The sequence below is a fragment of the Lissotriton vulgaris genome, chromosome 4_1, assembly GCF_964263255.1.
Source record: "Lissotriton vulgaris chromosome 4_1, aLisVul1.2, whole genome shotgun sequence".
Taxonomy (NCBI): domain Eukaryota; kingdom Metazoa; phylum Chordata; class Amphibia; order Caudata; family Salamandridae; genus Lissotriton; species Lissotriton vulgaris.
The window spans coordinates 2,008,650,259-2,008,665,549 of NC_141691.1; the positions used below are offsets into that span (position 1 = coordinate 2,008,650,259).

The 15,291-nt window shown below is 45.8% G+C and overlaps 1 protein-coding gene across 24 annotated transcripts in view; it reads right to left on the reverse strand.

Moving 5' to 3' along the window:
• Window positions 1–15,291, reverse strand: part of SCRIB (scribble planar cell polarity protein) — a 668,035-nt gene that overhangs the window by 434,809 nt on the left and 217,935 nt on the right. For all 24 annotated transcript variants that reach the window (XM_086966382.1, XM_086966383.1, XM_086966358.1 and 21 more), the window contains exon 3: window positions 10,156–10,234. In XM_086966382.1, the coding sequence (XP_086822508.1) occupies window positions 10,156–10,234 (79 nt within the window). The remainder of the gene's footprint in view (window positions 1–10,155; window positions 10,235–15,291) is intronic.

A 15,291-nucleotide genomic window follows, 5' to 3' on the forward strand; every position in this document is an offset into this window, starting at 1 on the left:
AGGCGATCCCGCGACCCTCTCCAGATGTCCGCCAACTTCGGGGCATAGCTCGTCCTCTGAGCTATCTTCCGCGGCCCCATAAACCATATCGTCATCCCCTACCTCGTCGACGTATTCAAGGCCTTGACCCACGACTCCGTCGTCGTCATATTCCGGATCAGCCTCGACCTCCGTCTCAGGCGGGGAGATTTGAAGATGATGGCTCTGGTCCTCCTCTTCTTGGTCGTCGAATATGTTCTCTGGATCCGGGGCCGCCTGTTTGGCCACAAGGCGCACCGCGCGCCGAATCGTGAGAGTTTTCTTCGACCTGAAACTCGCACAGGCCCTGCAACTTCCTTCGTCATGGTCTGGCGAAAGGCATTTATTACAGACCGGGTGCACGTCTATATGTGGGTACTTGGACCCACAGAGCGGACAGAGTTTAAACGGGCTCCGCTCCATGTTGGGAACTTAGTGTCGAGTCGCGATGAGAAGGCCTCGATGTCCGAAGAGTAGTAAAAACTCTGCTGATTCCGGCTCCGAGAGACGGAAGAACTCGAGACCGTACGCAAACAATACCGACGTAAAGAACCCAAAGCCTTTTGGCCGTTAAATTAGATGTTTATTCGGTTCCGACGGAGAGACGTCGAGACCGCATCCGAACCCAATGGCGGAAAAAAACAATCTGGGGATGGAGCCGATGCCCATGCGCACTGTAGTCCAGGGGAGGAGCCACCCATCTCAGGATACTTCGAAGACTCTTCCAGGACAACAATGTGCGATCATCCGGACCCAACACTAGGTGGCGATCTAATGCTAAGATATGAATTTAGCAGCCCACATGCCTCGAACGCATAAGCACGACCACGGGCATATTGAGAGACATCAGGCAACAGTTAAAAACTCGTGAGAGCGCCATACACGCGTTAGAACAGCGATACACACAAACAGGGGACACTACTCTGTTGGGAGACATACGAGAACTCCTGACAGAACATCGGAAATTTGCAGCAGACGAGCTCAAATATATATTCAAGCGCAAAACTGCTAGGATGTATGGGGAGGGCGGAAGGACGGGCAGAGCTCTAGCTGAGAAAGTATGTACAGGACGAGCGCCACATCACTGCAATCAAAACCAGAGCGGGAACACTGGCTCATGACATTAAGGGCATAATGGGCGAATTCATGGACACATATGGTAAATTATATGAGGCACGACCGTTGATACCACAAGAGGAACTACTGTCCTACATGGCAGATGTAGAATTAGCGTGGTTGTCAGACGGTCATAGAGAATACCTAGCTCGCCCCATAACCATAGAAGAAGTTGTAGACACCATTAAGCGGCTACCGAATGGCAAAGCTCCGGGGCCCGACGGCTTCGTGATCAAATTTTACAAAACATTCACGGACTTGCTCGCTCCGCACCTAGTGAGACTATATGGAACAGCACATGAGGCCCAAACTCTACCGACATCCATGAGGGAAGCCCTGCTCATTGCGTTACCGAAACCAGGCAAAGACGACAATGTGATTCCTACCTCCCCCTATCACTTATAAACGTAAACACAAAAATTATAGCAAGCCTATTGGCAGACAGACTAAAACCACTGATGCCACTACTGATACGGCCCGACGAATCCGGCTTCATACCGGACAGATCAACAACACATAACACGCGCACGTTATTTGCACTAGCTCACTACCTAGCGCCAGAAATAAAGGCTGTAGCAGTTTTATTAGACGCGGCCAAAGCGTTTGATACTATAGATTGGCCCTTTCTCCACGCAGTACTTATACGCATGGGGTTTCCACCACTGTACATTGGATGGATCACGATGCTTTACACGAATCTAACAGCACGCATTAGGATAAACAAACATATTTCAGAACCAATTACAATATGTCGAGGTACTAGGCAGGGGTGTCCACTCTCCCCGATGCTCTTTGCCTTAATACTGGAGCCCTTAGCTTGCAAAATCAGACAACACCACCACTACTCGGCCATACAACTCCCAACGCGCCCCATACACATCGTTATACGCAGACGATATGGTACTGTATGTTAAAAACCCGGAACAGCACCTTAACCCGTTACTGCGCGAATATATAAAATTTGGCCAACACTCAGGGCTACAGATAAACTGGGCTAAGTCCCTTATTCTGACACTGACAGATGGCACACACCCGACGGCCCTGGACTATCCCCTAGAATGGCAGGACGAACCGACCAGGTACTTGGGAATATGGTTCCACAGGGATCCAGAACTAGTTATCCGTACTAACTACGGAAGAGTGATATCATCTCTGGAAGACAAGATCAAACGATGGAATAAACTGCCGCTGTCACCGACGGACAGAGTTGCCATCGTGAAAATGGTGTTGCTGCCCAGGTTCCTCTATTTGTTCAACAACATACCAACTAAGCCTCCTGCGGAGGTGTTCCATAACATCAGAACACTAATGCTGAATCGGATTTGGGCGGGAAAACAAGCCAGGTTGGAGTTACACACGATGACACTACCATATGCTAAGGGGGGTTTCAAGGTCCCAGATCTTTATCTTTATTACTTATGTGCTCAGGCGCAATTTGCGCATTACTGGTACCACGAGATACCTTTCCTAACACATGTGGCGGTGGAAGCGGGGGACGCGGACCCGGTCCCGTTGACCAACATATTACCACATAAACGAGTTAAATTACATACACGCGACATTAACCCGGTCAACACCACCACGGAAGCGTGGAGACTACTGGGCAAGGTAGCTAACAGCCTGCCACTCTATGCACCTGCACTCCCACTAGCCCATCACCCGGCGCTCTCGGTCACGCAGGAACAGGTCGGAATGGACTTACTGAGGCACGCTGGCATAGACAAGATGGGAGACATATAAAGATGGGGTCTTTCAGACCCTAGACAAACTAGATTATATTAGCAATCCAACACTGCTGTTTAGCTTCACCTACTACAGATTGCAGAGGGCAGTGAGAGAGCACTTTCCTACTTTTCCGGAGGAACCCCAGACATTAACTCCTTTACAGCTGGTTCTCACAACACCCACGGCCTCTCATTTAGTGTCAAGATTATACACAAGCACACAGACAAACATTGGAGGGAACACTGTGGGGATGAGAGATAAATGGAGCAAAGTATTGGAGGATACACTTTCGGAGGAGGAATGGGAAACCACTTGCCTGCTAACTGGCATACTGACACCTAATGGTAACCTGAGGATCATCCACTATAAATACCTCCACCAAATGTACTATACGCCTCAGCGGCTACACAGGTACGGTTTAAGGGACAACTCCAACTGTGTTAGGTGCAGGCAGGCAGAACGCAGACTTCATGCACTTAGCATGGCACTGTCGCCCTGTGGTGGGATACTGGGAGCAAGTAGTACAGGCCCTTAATGACATGCTTGGGGCATCAATCAAATGTACGGCCAAGGTCCATTTGTTGGGTATAGTACCGCAGCTAAGAGCGCAAAGGCGTAAATTCTGTGTGGTAGCTCTTTTAATGGCAAAACAGAGTGTCCCTACATTGGAATAGTAAAATGGGGCCCAAGATGAAAAACTGGCTGGAAGATTTAACATATTGCTGCGACACGCTAGCCACTTACGAGGAAGAATTGCCGACTAGCTCACGCCCTAGGGATTATTGGGAGTATTTCAGGCAATACTTGCTAGCACGTACACCAGTACCAGGTGCACAACATTGACAAGAAGGATTGAGACACACTAAATGGAGATGAGTATTGATAATCGATTTGTAATGGGGGGGGGAGAATGCTGTGACACAGTGACCTCAGTTCCAGGGGTATTCTTCTTTTGTTTAATTGTTTCACTATGGTTACATATAAAAGTGAAAAACTGTAAGAACATGAACGTATTTGGAAGCGTTTACGGCACTGTTTTGTTTCGCACATGCTATTTCATGCAACGCCGCCGGACCAAAGGTTGTCGGCTGATGGGCTGTGTATGACAATCAACACATTTCATGACTTGTGCAAATATGTAGCTGGCCTATTATGGTTGTAGGCGGTGAAAGTGTATTTTACTTGTGTGAAAATGTGCAATAAACATCTTACACCCAAAAAAAAAAAAATGTAATGCCCGACTAGCAGATCTAACCCCGCTCTCCAAGAAATAAGGTCTCAAAACTATAAGTCGAAGCTTGATCAACTTAGGGCACACACACACTATATGGAATAGAGTTTCCTGTGGCCAACCACAAAGTCTACAATTAGAGTCCGGCCACTGCTTAATCCATGATTGCATGCCCTCCTTTGTTGGGTTTAATCCCATACTCAATCTTAAAAAACATATTTTTTAACTTTGTTTAGAAGAAAACATTAAAATACGGCTGAATACATAGTGATTGGTATGAATTAGTCACATACCATGCATAATTTTCCTCTGCTAAATCAATTTCGTCTAGTTTAAACGATTCAGTTTTAATACGTCTTTTTTTTAATTAACTTATAATTGGGCATTTTCAAGTCTTGTAGTGCAATTTGCAGGCCGATATCGCTTAGGGAGGTTAAAATATAAGATCTCCATTAAGCCGCATAGACAGACTTGTCTATTTCTTGCGTACAAATGTTCCCTAAGGATGATGGATCTGATGCAGACAATGTTGCCATGCATTTTAAAAATGCTCCTTTTGATACCAGGCTCTGTCTCTGGAGACCAAACTCAATTCTTATTCCTGCTTGACACACTGATTTAGCAATCGCAAAGGTTGCTTTAAAAACCTTAATTAACAACAAGTCAAGTATTTTCAAATCTTTCCCTCTAGTAATAGGAGTACCATATATGAGAGTTGGTTGTAATTTAGCTTTGATTACTTTAAGAATAAAATCATAGGATTGGCAGTTCAAAGACTTTTTAAGACATTTAAAAGCATGGATCAGAGTCGCAGCCTTAGCCCTAAGATCCTTAAGATGAAATGTAAAAGTCACACAGTTGTCAAACATCACCCCTAAGTATCTATATGTCTTAACAGTATCAATTGTACCTGCTCTTACCTTCCAGGGATGCCTCGATCCACCAATTTTTTCCATAACCGGGTCCGAGGCACCGAGTCGAAGGCTGCCTTAAGGTCAATAAAAGCAATGTATACATTTTGCTTATTTAAGACAGCCCTCTCCGCAATTAAAGTTAAAGCCAGCAAGTTTGTAATAGTGGATTGACCTTTCCGGAAACCAGTCTGATTGAATGGTATTATGCCCTCCTGTGTAGCCCAATCTTCCAATTCTATCAAAAGCGTTGTGGCAAACACCTTTGCATCGACATCAGTAAGCGAAATCAATCGATAGTTAGCAGGATTAGCCACCGGGCCGCTCATAACTAGGTTGCACTATGCTGCCTTGCCAGGATTCTGGGACCATTCCCCTAGTCAAAACTTCCCTGAATAGACTATGTAAAACACCTGCCCACATATCACCATTTGCGCAAAACAGGGCATTTGGTAACCCATTAGGTCCAGAAGCCCCATTTGCTCGCAGCCCTCTTAGCAGGGTCAATACTTGGTCGCGACTAGGGATTTCTAAATTAAGATTTAAGTCAAAACTTGAATCAATAGAATGGTCAATGGAGTTCAAACCCAGACACTCAATAACATGGTCAGTGGAGTTCAAACCCAGATACTCACCATTCCCCACATTTTTTAATAATATTGTATTCCCCATACCTCTTTCCTTTCAGATAGGAATTAAGACAATCAATCAACCATCTACTCCCCAACCAAAGAAAGGGATTGTCTAAATGTAATCAGCTACTCAGACTTGATGATGTAACTTGTGTTTTTTGTTGTTGGGTGTGCCACAGTAAGGCTTTGGTGCCATGGGTAAGTACAGTTGATTGGTTGATACATTTCTTCTTGCATAGAAGCTTGAAAATTCTGCTTTCAGCTTACACCTGTATGATGGTTCAATGAGGTGAAGCCACACACAAGATACGGGTAAATGAAGGTGAATTGAGGTATGTTGTCTAACAATTAAAGACTGGCCTCTGATGGAAAAAAATAAAATAATGGATAGCTGATACTCTACAATCAAAACACCACCTTAGAAATTGGTGGCATACACTCTTATCGAAGATTAAAACTCCAACACCAGAGACCTCTGTGAAAAGGCCAGGTCAAGAGATAGTAAAAATCACAGCACAATTAATCTTCAGGAGGCCTTTACAGTACAACTCTCTTCTAAAATCGGCACTCCTTGGTTTGAAGCGTTACCAAAAATTGCAACTCAACTCTCGGGGTCCTAAGGTAACTATACTTTTCTCGCTCTAGGGTGTTACAATAGGTCAGAGGTGCTGGGTGTCACTACAGGCAAACAGCCACTCTCACGGCCTTAAGGTGTGACCTCGACAGCTGTGATGACACCTCTAGCCAGAGACTAGGCAAGGTTACTATAAAGGGGTGCAGGAAGATCGCTCTTTATAGGATATATGAAAATGAGATATACTGTATAGAGTCCAGGGGTTCCCTTATGAGTGGACAGGGGCTTGCTATGGCAATCCGAAGGTGCTCTTCTAAGTGGTAGTGTGGTCGAACAGCCTTAGGCTTATCATAGAGGAGTGCAAGACATCTGTAAATGCACACAATAGTAAAGTGAGACACACTACTCAAGAAGGAAATCCACGCCAATTTATAAAAAAAAGAACCAGGATCTTCATATATGCTTTGGCACCAGAAACAATTTGTTCAGGTAAGTAAGTTTTTTAATACAAATATTTTAGAGTTCAAAAAATTGACAGTGCACTTTCTGGAAGCTGCAATGTTATCGTTTGGGAGGAAAAGTCAATGCGGGACTCGGTTATAATAAAGCAACTTACAGAACCAGTCTCCAGGAGTTAAGGTGAGGGTTGGGCAAGATCCAAGACACACCAGCAGAACCCCACCAGCAGCATGAGGACAGCCGGGTGCAGAGGTGCACAACAGCATCGAGTACCCAATGTTACTCTATGGGGCTGCAGATTTGGACTGGGAGGCCAGTCGGGCTGAACTAACAGGGGGATCAGGACTCACAATGCTCAGGGATGTAGGGATAATTTTTGGTCCTCTTCTTCGCGGCCCAGAGGTGACCGGTGCAGATGTGTTGCTAGGTGTCAGGCTTTTCTTATCAGGAGCAGTCACGGTAGAGGGGGCCTGGGTGCAGAGTCAGCAGGCGACATTGGGAAGTCCACGACAGGTATCACCACACCAGGCTCGGTCTCTAAGGGACCACACTGAAACCGTTGGCCCACTTCAAATCTGGCTTGGAGCGACTGGTACAGTGGTGTCCTTAGGGGTTGGGTTTCTGCAGTCACAGAATTCTTCCAGGGGTCTTTGGATGTCTGCAGGGAAGCAGGTCTGCTGCTTCTCAGGAAGTCTTGGTTCCTGGGTAAAGTGCTGGCAGGTCTCTGGGGCTTTGGGGACTCAGCAGCTGCTGAACATTCCTCTTTTGGTGCAATTAGCGAAGGCAGCAGGCAGGCCTGCAGGGTTAGTACCAAGTCAGTTGCTGAATCATCTGTTATTCCAGGAAGTGAATCTTCACGTCCTTATGTCTTTCAGGTCAGGAGGATCTGTTTTTCTGGTGCCAGGGGTTTCCCCAAATACTGAATTTTTAGGGCATTAGGGGTAGTGTAGGGTAGTACCTAGTGGGCTATTGACCCTTGGGGTCACTACATACCCTATATGACAACTTTCTGTAGGAAATGGGCATAACCCTGTCCCAGAATTCCTAAGTATGCTATCACAAAGATGGCTGCTTCTGGAAAGTTGTGGCCACCTCAGTTTAGCCCACCTTAGGGGAGGTGCTAACCTGGGGGGTGGCATGCCTAACTAGCTGGCTAATTTTCCCACCTGTCCAGGAGCCAAAGGGGCTCTGGACAAAGGAGGTGGGCTTCCTTTCCTGTGAGGGGAGCCAGATTTGCATTTCAAAGGCGGCAGTTTTCTGAAGCTTGCCAGCCTAGGAAGGCTAAACAGCAGGTGGGAGGGGGTGTGACACCCTCCTTTCGGACAGGTTTTTGTTCTGGGCCTCTGAAGAGAAATGACCCTCACCCTAGAAGGTCAGAACAGTGTCTCAGGTAGCAGGCTAGCAGAAACGAGTCAGCGAACACACCAGAAGCTGGTAGGCTTTCAGGGGGCACCTCCAAGGTGCCCTCTGTGTGCATGCATTGGTAAAGACAACACTGGATTCAGTGTGGGTTTATCAATATGAGATGTGCAATACCAAACATCCCTTTTTTCTGTGAAGCCAACCTGTAGCTGGGGAAATCATTTTCAAAAGTGCCCAGCATATGTTCTAAAATGGCTTCCCTGTTCCCTTGCACTGGCAGTAATGGAACTGACTCACAGAGGGGCATTACTGCTCATTCAGGCATGCCCTCACATGTAATACCAAGCACCCTGCCTTAGGGCTGTAATGCATGCTGTAGGGATGACTTTCAAGTACCACATGCAGTATTAGGCGTCTGACACACAGGGGGGGGTGTCAGGTCGTATTTTCACTTTTGCCTTCACCAAAACACACAGCTTGCGATAGCAGCCATGCATGAGGTTGGTGAGGGGTCCCTTGGGGGTGCACAATAAGTGCTCCAGCCCTTGAGGGGCCCTCTTTAGTACCCCCGGTACCATTTACTAGGTACTTACAGAGGAGGATAAAGGCATTGCCAATTGGGGAACCAACTGTACAGTTCTTGGAAAGAGATCTAGCACTGGTTAGCAGGAACCCAGTGCACTTCCAGTTGAAAAAGTGGGGGTGTTCATGTCTAAAAGGAGTACTTTCCTACAGGGGGCATCGCCCACAGATTAGGTAAGGCACTGCCTTCTGATAGCACAGCAAGGAGGGCCCACATCCAAGAGCGACAGTGTTTTCTCAACTGAAAACTTTCACCTAAATTTCAAGAAAACACAGACTGAACCAGCAGACACAAGGAACGTTGGTTACCATTTAATGACCTAGAACTAGACAGTGAATTTGTGTGTTTTAGTTCTCCAAGACAGCACAAATGTGCTGGAGTATGTGTGCACTGAGTGTGTAATCACACACAGTGAAGGGTGACTAATGACTCTCTCTCTGGTAAAATTGATGTTTGGTGGAAGTTCTGCAAGGGTCACAAGATTTTTTTTGTTACCTGTACCTATGAAGTCCATTGGCAACACATGTATAGATAAATTGGTACCTTCTCTCAGACCAGGTGCCCTTCACCTTCTCCTGAATGCATGTGAGGAGAAGTGGCCTGTCGTGAGAGGTGTGTGTTGTAGCTGTGTGCTATGTGGATGGTATCCTACCTAGCATAAGAAAGGAGGTACACCTCCATGCTGCAGTTATTGGCCAAACATTCCTTATGTGACTTCCAGAGTCCTGAAACATGTCTACGAAAGGTAGGGTAGGGTAATCCACATATGACTCCTGTCAGGCCAGATCCCTGCTTGGCTGTCCAAAACTAGTAATGCAGATTGGCAGATCTGCCTGGAGAAAAGAGTTGCGTCGCACAGCTCCCAAATGATAAACATTTCTTAAGCCTCTCCCTCAGTCTTGCGCTTTGGGGTGTCTGGAAACAGTTGAGCCACCACTCTTAAAGTCTACAGTATCGATTGGAATACAAATTCCTAAGACCAAGTGAGGGCATGCTCCACTACCTCGTTTGTAGAGCTGACGCAGGAAGATAAGTGCTGCTCTAGAGGGCCATGGTGATGAGTTTTTGAATATAGCTTAACTGAAATAAGAGGAGCAACTTACCCACAAATCAAGAGTCAGAATCAGTGCTGAAATCTGTCTGACAGCCAATGCCCAGAACCTGTCCTGGAATATGAGGAAGTCTACAGCCAGCTGCTTGCAGCCGACCCACCATATCTGTTGGATCTGAGAGCACAGGGCATGCCGAGACCCAAGTAGGTTGAGCACCTTCGAATCCGGACTGAGACAGTAAAAGAAATGGAGGCAGATGATCCTGGTTTCTGACCTGGGGTTTATGCTCAAAGTAGACAAACCTAGGTAACTGATAACTTCTATGACATTTCATAATCTGGTTTCTAAAGAAGGTAGCAATGCATCTTCGCCCAACGTCTGAGAATGGACATAAGAGAAGTCACTAGAAAGAGCTGATAATTCCAAATTGCATTGAACCTTATAGGAAAAGAGGTCGACTTAGCTGCTCCTCCCCAGAGAATGCGGTCTTACCTGGCCAGAGGATTGCCGCTGAAGTCTGCGATCTCCAAGGACTTGCAGAACCGGATGCTTTCTGGAATTTCTGGAATGTCTGAAAACAAAGTCAATAAGAATTACATTTAAAAAACTGCAATGTCCCCAAAAAATTCAGAAGCCAAGAGACAAATGTGTGGGGCTCAACAGATAGAAACAGGGCTTGGTATTTGAGAATCATCTTTAGGATGGGCAACGGGAACACTTCATGGGAACTAAGCTCTACTATAAATTACTATCTCCAGAAACAGTGGAAGGAGCACCCTTATTCCCAGCAAGAGATGTTGGTAATCTGGGATTAATAACCTCAAGAAACCAAATCATTGTTCTTTTCAACCAGTCAATGTACGGATTTATAGCAACCTTTCAGTAATAAGGGAGAAAAGGGATAAGAAAGTTTGCACAATTACAACTATTTCCATTAAAAAGGATAGGGAAGTATACTTTAGAGCGCCAAACTTAAGGCAGAAAGGATGTTTTGTTCAATATGGAAGAGGCAGCTGTGTTACGACGCAACTTAAAAATAATGCCAAATAAATCATGCAGAAAACTTGATGCTGTTGTAGCAGAAAACTAAGTTCCAATTTTCCTGGCAGCTTTCCAGTGGTCTAGGTGGTCACGAATATTATATCGGTGTTCTAGTGCTTTCTTCAAAATACTAAGGGAGAATCGACCATGCCAGACAACTTACTGAGCCCACTACTGGTTCCTTGAATATCGCATCAGACTATATTTGCAACAACACCGGTGTATTTGGAAAACCAGTGGTTCAGCACCTGTGGTTTACACACAACTATTCATCTTTCTATAGTGCCTGCTGTATCTGAAAGGCATTAGTGTGCCTTACATATACATACAACACTGAAAGATATGTTGGCTTCAATCTAGATGAGAGGGTTACCATGAGAGGTTTAACTGAAAGGATGCAGCAATACAATATACACAAGTGAGCGAGCAGGTAAACGGACATTTGGTCAACAGAAGGTCCCAAAAGATCAGTGTTCATCTGTATTGCTTGAAGGTGAGGAGTTTAGGTAGTGTCCTGTGTCGGGAGGAAGGGTGTTCGATAAAACAGGTTGCAGCAGGAGTACAGGATTGCTTTAGCACCGAAGATGCTTGAAGTTTTGGTGTTTCCAGTTGAAGACTTGTTTTGATCCTTTTATTATTTGTTTTGCCTAAATTCTGCTTCTGCGCCTGCCTCGCAAAATATACTTGCTTGTCTGGAACACCCTTACCCAAGGCTTTACATCTATTTTATGATATATAGCTGCTAGGTGCCATTTCATTGATTTGCATTTACAGTATAGCACGGTTTTATTAATAATACCAGCATTTGTAAAGCGCGCAGCTACCTCAGGCGAGGTGTCCCGGCGCTGGGGGGCCGTCGGGAAGATTAGGCTATACTTTGATAGTGTATTTGTAGATCATATTTTATCAATTCAAAAAATGTGACTTTTAGAAGGAAAAAAGCATGGCAGCTCTGAATAGATATTTAAAGTAGGAATCGGTGCTGAAATCTGTCTGGTGATAGTCAATGCCCAGAACCTGTCCTGGAATCTGAGGAAGTCTACAGCCAGCTGCTTGCAGCCGACCCACCATATCCGTTGGATCTGAGAGCAGAGGGCATGCGAGACCCAATGATGTTCAGCACCTTCGAATCCGGACTGAGACAGTAAAAGAAATGGAGGCAGATGATCCTGGTTTCGGACCTGGGGTTTATGCTCAAAGTAGACAACCCTAGGTAACTGATAACTTCTATGGCTGACTAGGACTTCTATGGCTTCTATTCTTAACTCACATTACAGAGGACATGGTTAATTCTTACCAAAATAAGTATGAAAATTATTATATAAAGCATGTTTGCACGTCTCTCAAGAAGAGAGAAGTTTCAAACCGTTCATCTACAACAAACCATCTGCATTAAGGTAGCACTTACTATATTTTTTTCACTGAGAATAGAGACATAGCGATGAGAAGCAGCCTGCTCAAGGGCAGGCAGCAGGCTGGAAAACAAGCACTGAGCAGGTATGCATGTGCGCCATGGGAACTCGTGGGAAGCTCAAACTTTTGGTGCCAACAAACATTAGCTAGAATTAGGAGGAAAGGGATTCCATCAAATATTGCTAAATATATTGTCAATTTTAAGATTGTTCACATGTTGAGAGGCTCATATTAATATAACCACAAGTTTGATGTCTGCAATTACTCTTCTATATATTCTGCACAAAAAGTGGGCATTAAATTTAACTGAATTTCTTAGGTGTGTATACGCCCCTTTTGGGAAAAAGAGTAGCAGGAAAGTATTAGAAATATGTATTTTTGACGGTCTCTGGGAGGATCTGATTGTTTGCCTGATACACATTGTCTGCAGGTAAATTGCAGGAGGTGCGTGGTTCACAGCCTGTCTGTTCCCTCCACTCAAGTTAGTATGCACCTGTCCTCGCCCGAGGACCTACAAGGATCTACCAGAAAACATGTAAAGCCTATTGCTTTGTCACCAACATTCGTTAGAGTAGGTGAGCAACAGACCCATATAAAATGAGGTAACCACATTTGGAGCCTTATACGCCAGACAACAGGGTTCGCGTTTTTAATTTAGAATACAGAGGAAGCCACTTTAACTCCTTCAGAACCTATGAGATTTTGTAGATATGATTTGGGATGAAGTATGAAAAGGTGCTTCAGAGTTAATGTACGGGGAACACCAGCAAAGCAGTGTGAAATGATCTACCTCATGACCCTAACCCCCTCACTATCCTTGTACCATAGGTACCACAGCTATTCCAGTACTCAGAATAACTGTTCGAGGGTGTATCAGTGACACCATACCCACCTTCTGTGTTGGGACATCACCAGTAGCACACCAAGCACCAGAGAACCCGGCAGTGTCTGCTTGTGTTTATGGTAGTTATCAAGTGCTTAATTTTAGCAGGTGTTTACTAGGATTCTGCCACAAACTTTTTTTTTTTTTAGCACCTGGACTTTAATGAGTAGTTTGCACCCATGGCTGGCACAGACTGAGCAACGAGCAGATAACTGTACACTTTGCATGGAAGCACAGATGCTGCTGAGGAACATTACTAATGGTGAGAGAAATGTGTTTATATTTTAAGAATACCACTTCTACTATGGCGGAAGAGCTGGAGTGGCACAAGAGGCCTCTCCAAAGCCCCACCTTCAAAAGAAGGGAGTTGCTGGCAGGGCCAGCTTTAGGGCAGTGCGACTGGTGCAGCTGCAATGGGCGGGGACCTGTGGAGGGGACGTATTTAGCAATAACTTATGATAGGAGAAATGAGGGGCACTTTTGCCCAGTGGTAGTGAGAGAATCCGAGGAGGCGATCATGGGGTGTAGGGGCACCAAAAATTGTCTCACCAGGGCACAACAGAAATAAAGCTGGCCCTGGTTACTGGCTAGCCCACCACTGGCAGTAAGTCCGGCCCACACAACACTTCAAAAGCGAGCCTCCAGCTGTACTACTACTCAATTATGAAGGATAGGCTGGCTCGAATGACGACAGAGGACCAAATGTGGCTTTACGACCTCCGCCACAACTAAACTGACCGTTCAAGCTCATCTTTGACAGACTGTCGTTTTGCAATTAATTCCAGCACTTGGTAGTTGGTTTTGTATCATTAACACCGAATTAGAAAAGCAGAAAAGACAGGAAACGGCTGCAGAAAAGCTACAGTGTAGTCTAAAAGCCATTTTGGAATGAGCGCGTCCTTTGTGATTCTGGGGCTCCTGTTCACTGGAGTAAAAGCAGCACTCTTGATATTGTATTTGGTGGGGTTTCCCATTTAGTGGCGATTTAGACTGGATAATGGCCAGCAATGTTCCGAGTAGGGTAGACTAATGTACTGTTTAGAAATCCATAGCGGGCATGGGCGTTTGTGAAGCATCATTTGTACGGGTGAATGTGCTGGAGCACCATGCAGTTTCTTGCGATGGGGTTACAGTTGTCCAATGCTCAACTTTAGGCGTACATGCTTTGATCAATTTTTCCCCATGGCATGGCTTAGGTCTCATTCTGAGCACACGCAGGCCTGGATACATCTGAAGATGGGTGTGCTGTCGAGGTGGCAAACAGTGAGGACTGGTGTCCGTGTTTGTGGAAGGTCAGAGGTCAGGGCTTAGGTTAGAACCTGCAGCAGGTTTCACTGTGCTTGATCAAAAGGTCGGGTCGAGCTGGCATCAGGTAGGCTGCCCTAAAATCTCACATCAGTTCCGCCAGGGAAGATGCCAAACGACTACAGCATAAACCCTGCTGGCGGCAGCCTCCGCCCGCACCACCTGTGGTACCCTTTGGGTGCACCAAACATGGCTGTCTCTCACACACATCAGATGGCCACCTGCCAGCTCCCTTGGCATGGAAGAAGCAAGGACCGCGAAGGTCACATACTAATCTGTGCTCATCTAAGGTTCATGCAAACAGGATGATCCCAACAGCTGAGAAGAAGCATGCACGGACCACGAAGTAAAAGTGGTAGTTCGGTGGGTTCATCGCCTCTTGGCTGTCTTGGGTCAGGTCTTTGAAAGAGCAGCAGATGAAAGGATTCGGCAGCTGGAAGGAGCTAGCGATCCGTGGTTCGCTGCGAGTGGATGCTGGAACCCGTGAGGAGTTTGACTCAGCCGGTCCGAGCTGGGAGGCAGCAGGCCTGGTCCCTAGCTCAAAGAGGAGTGGGTGGAGATGTGCCAGTCAGCCAGGTGGAGTGTCCCGAGCGGGGTGGGGTAATGATGCACACAAGGTCAGTGTCACACTCCTCTGGGTAGAGCCGAAGGTCGCTATGTACATTTTAAAAAAGTTGTTACAGGTTAAAAAAAATACAGGCCCGTCAAGCGAGACCGAAGAATGATTTATAAATAAAAATAAATAAATACCCGAGCACAATAAAACGCTAACTTGGTTGCCAGAAATGTTTGGTCTTCAGCAATAGTGGGTACTGTCCGGAATCATGTGTTTGTATCTTCTGCCACCTAGTGGCAGAAGTCATGTTGCCAGTTTCATAATAAAATATGAATATCTACACTGAGAAGCAAACGTTCATAGGACCCAAGCGACTCCTCCAATGAGGAAGTGGCCCGACGTTTCATGCGGGAGCTCCGAGGTTCTGAAG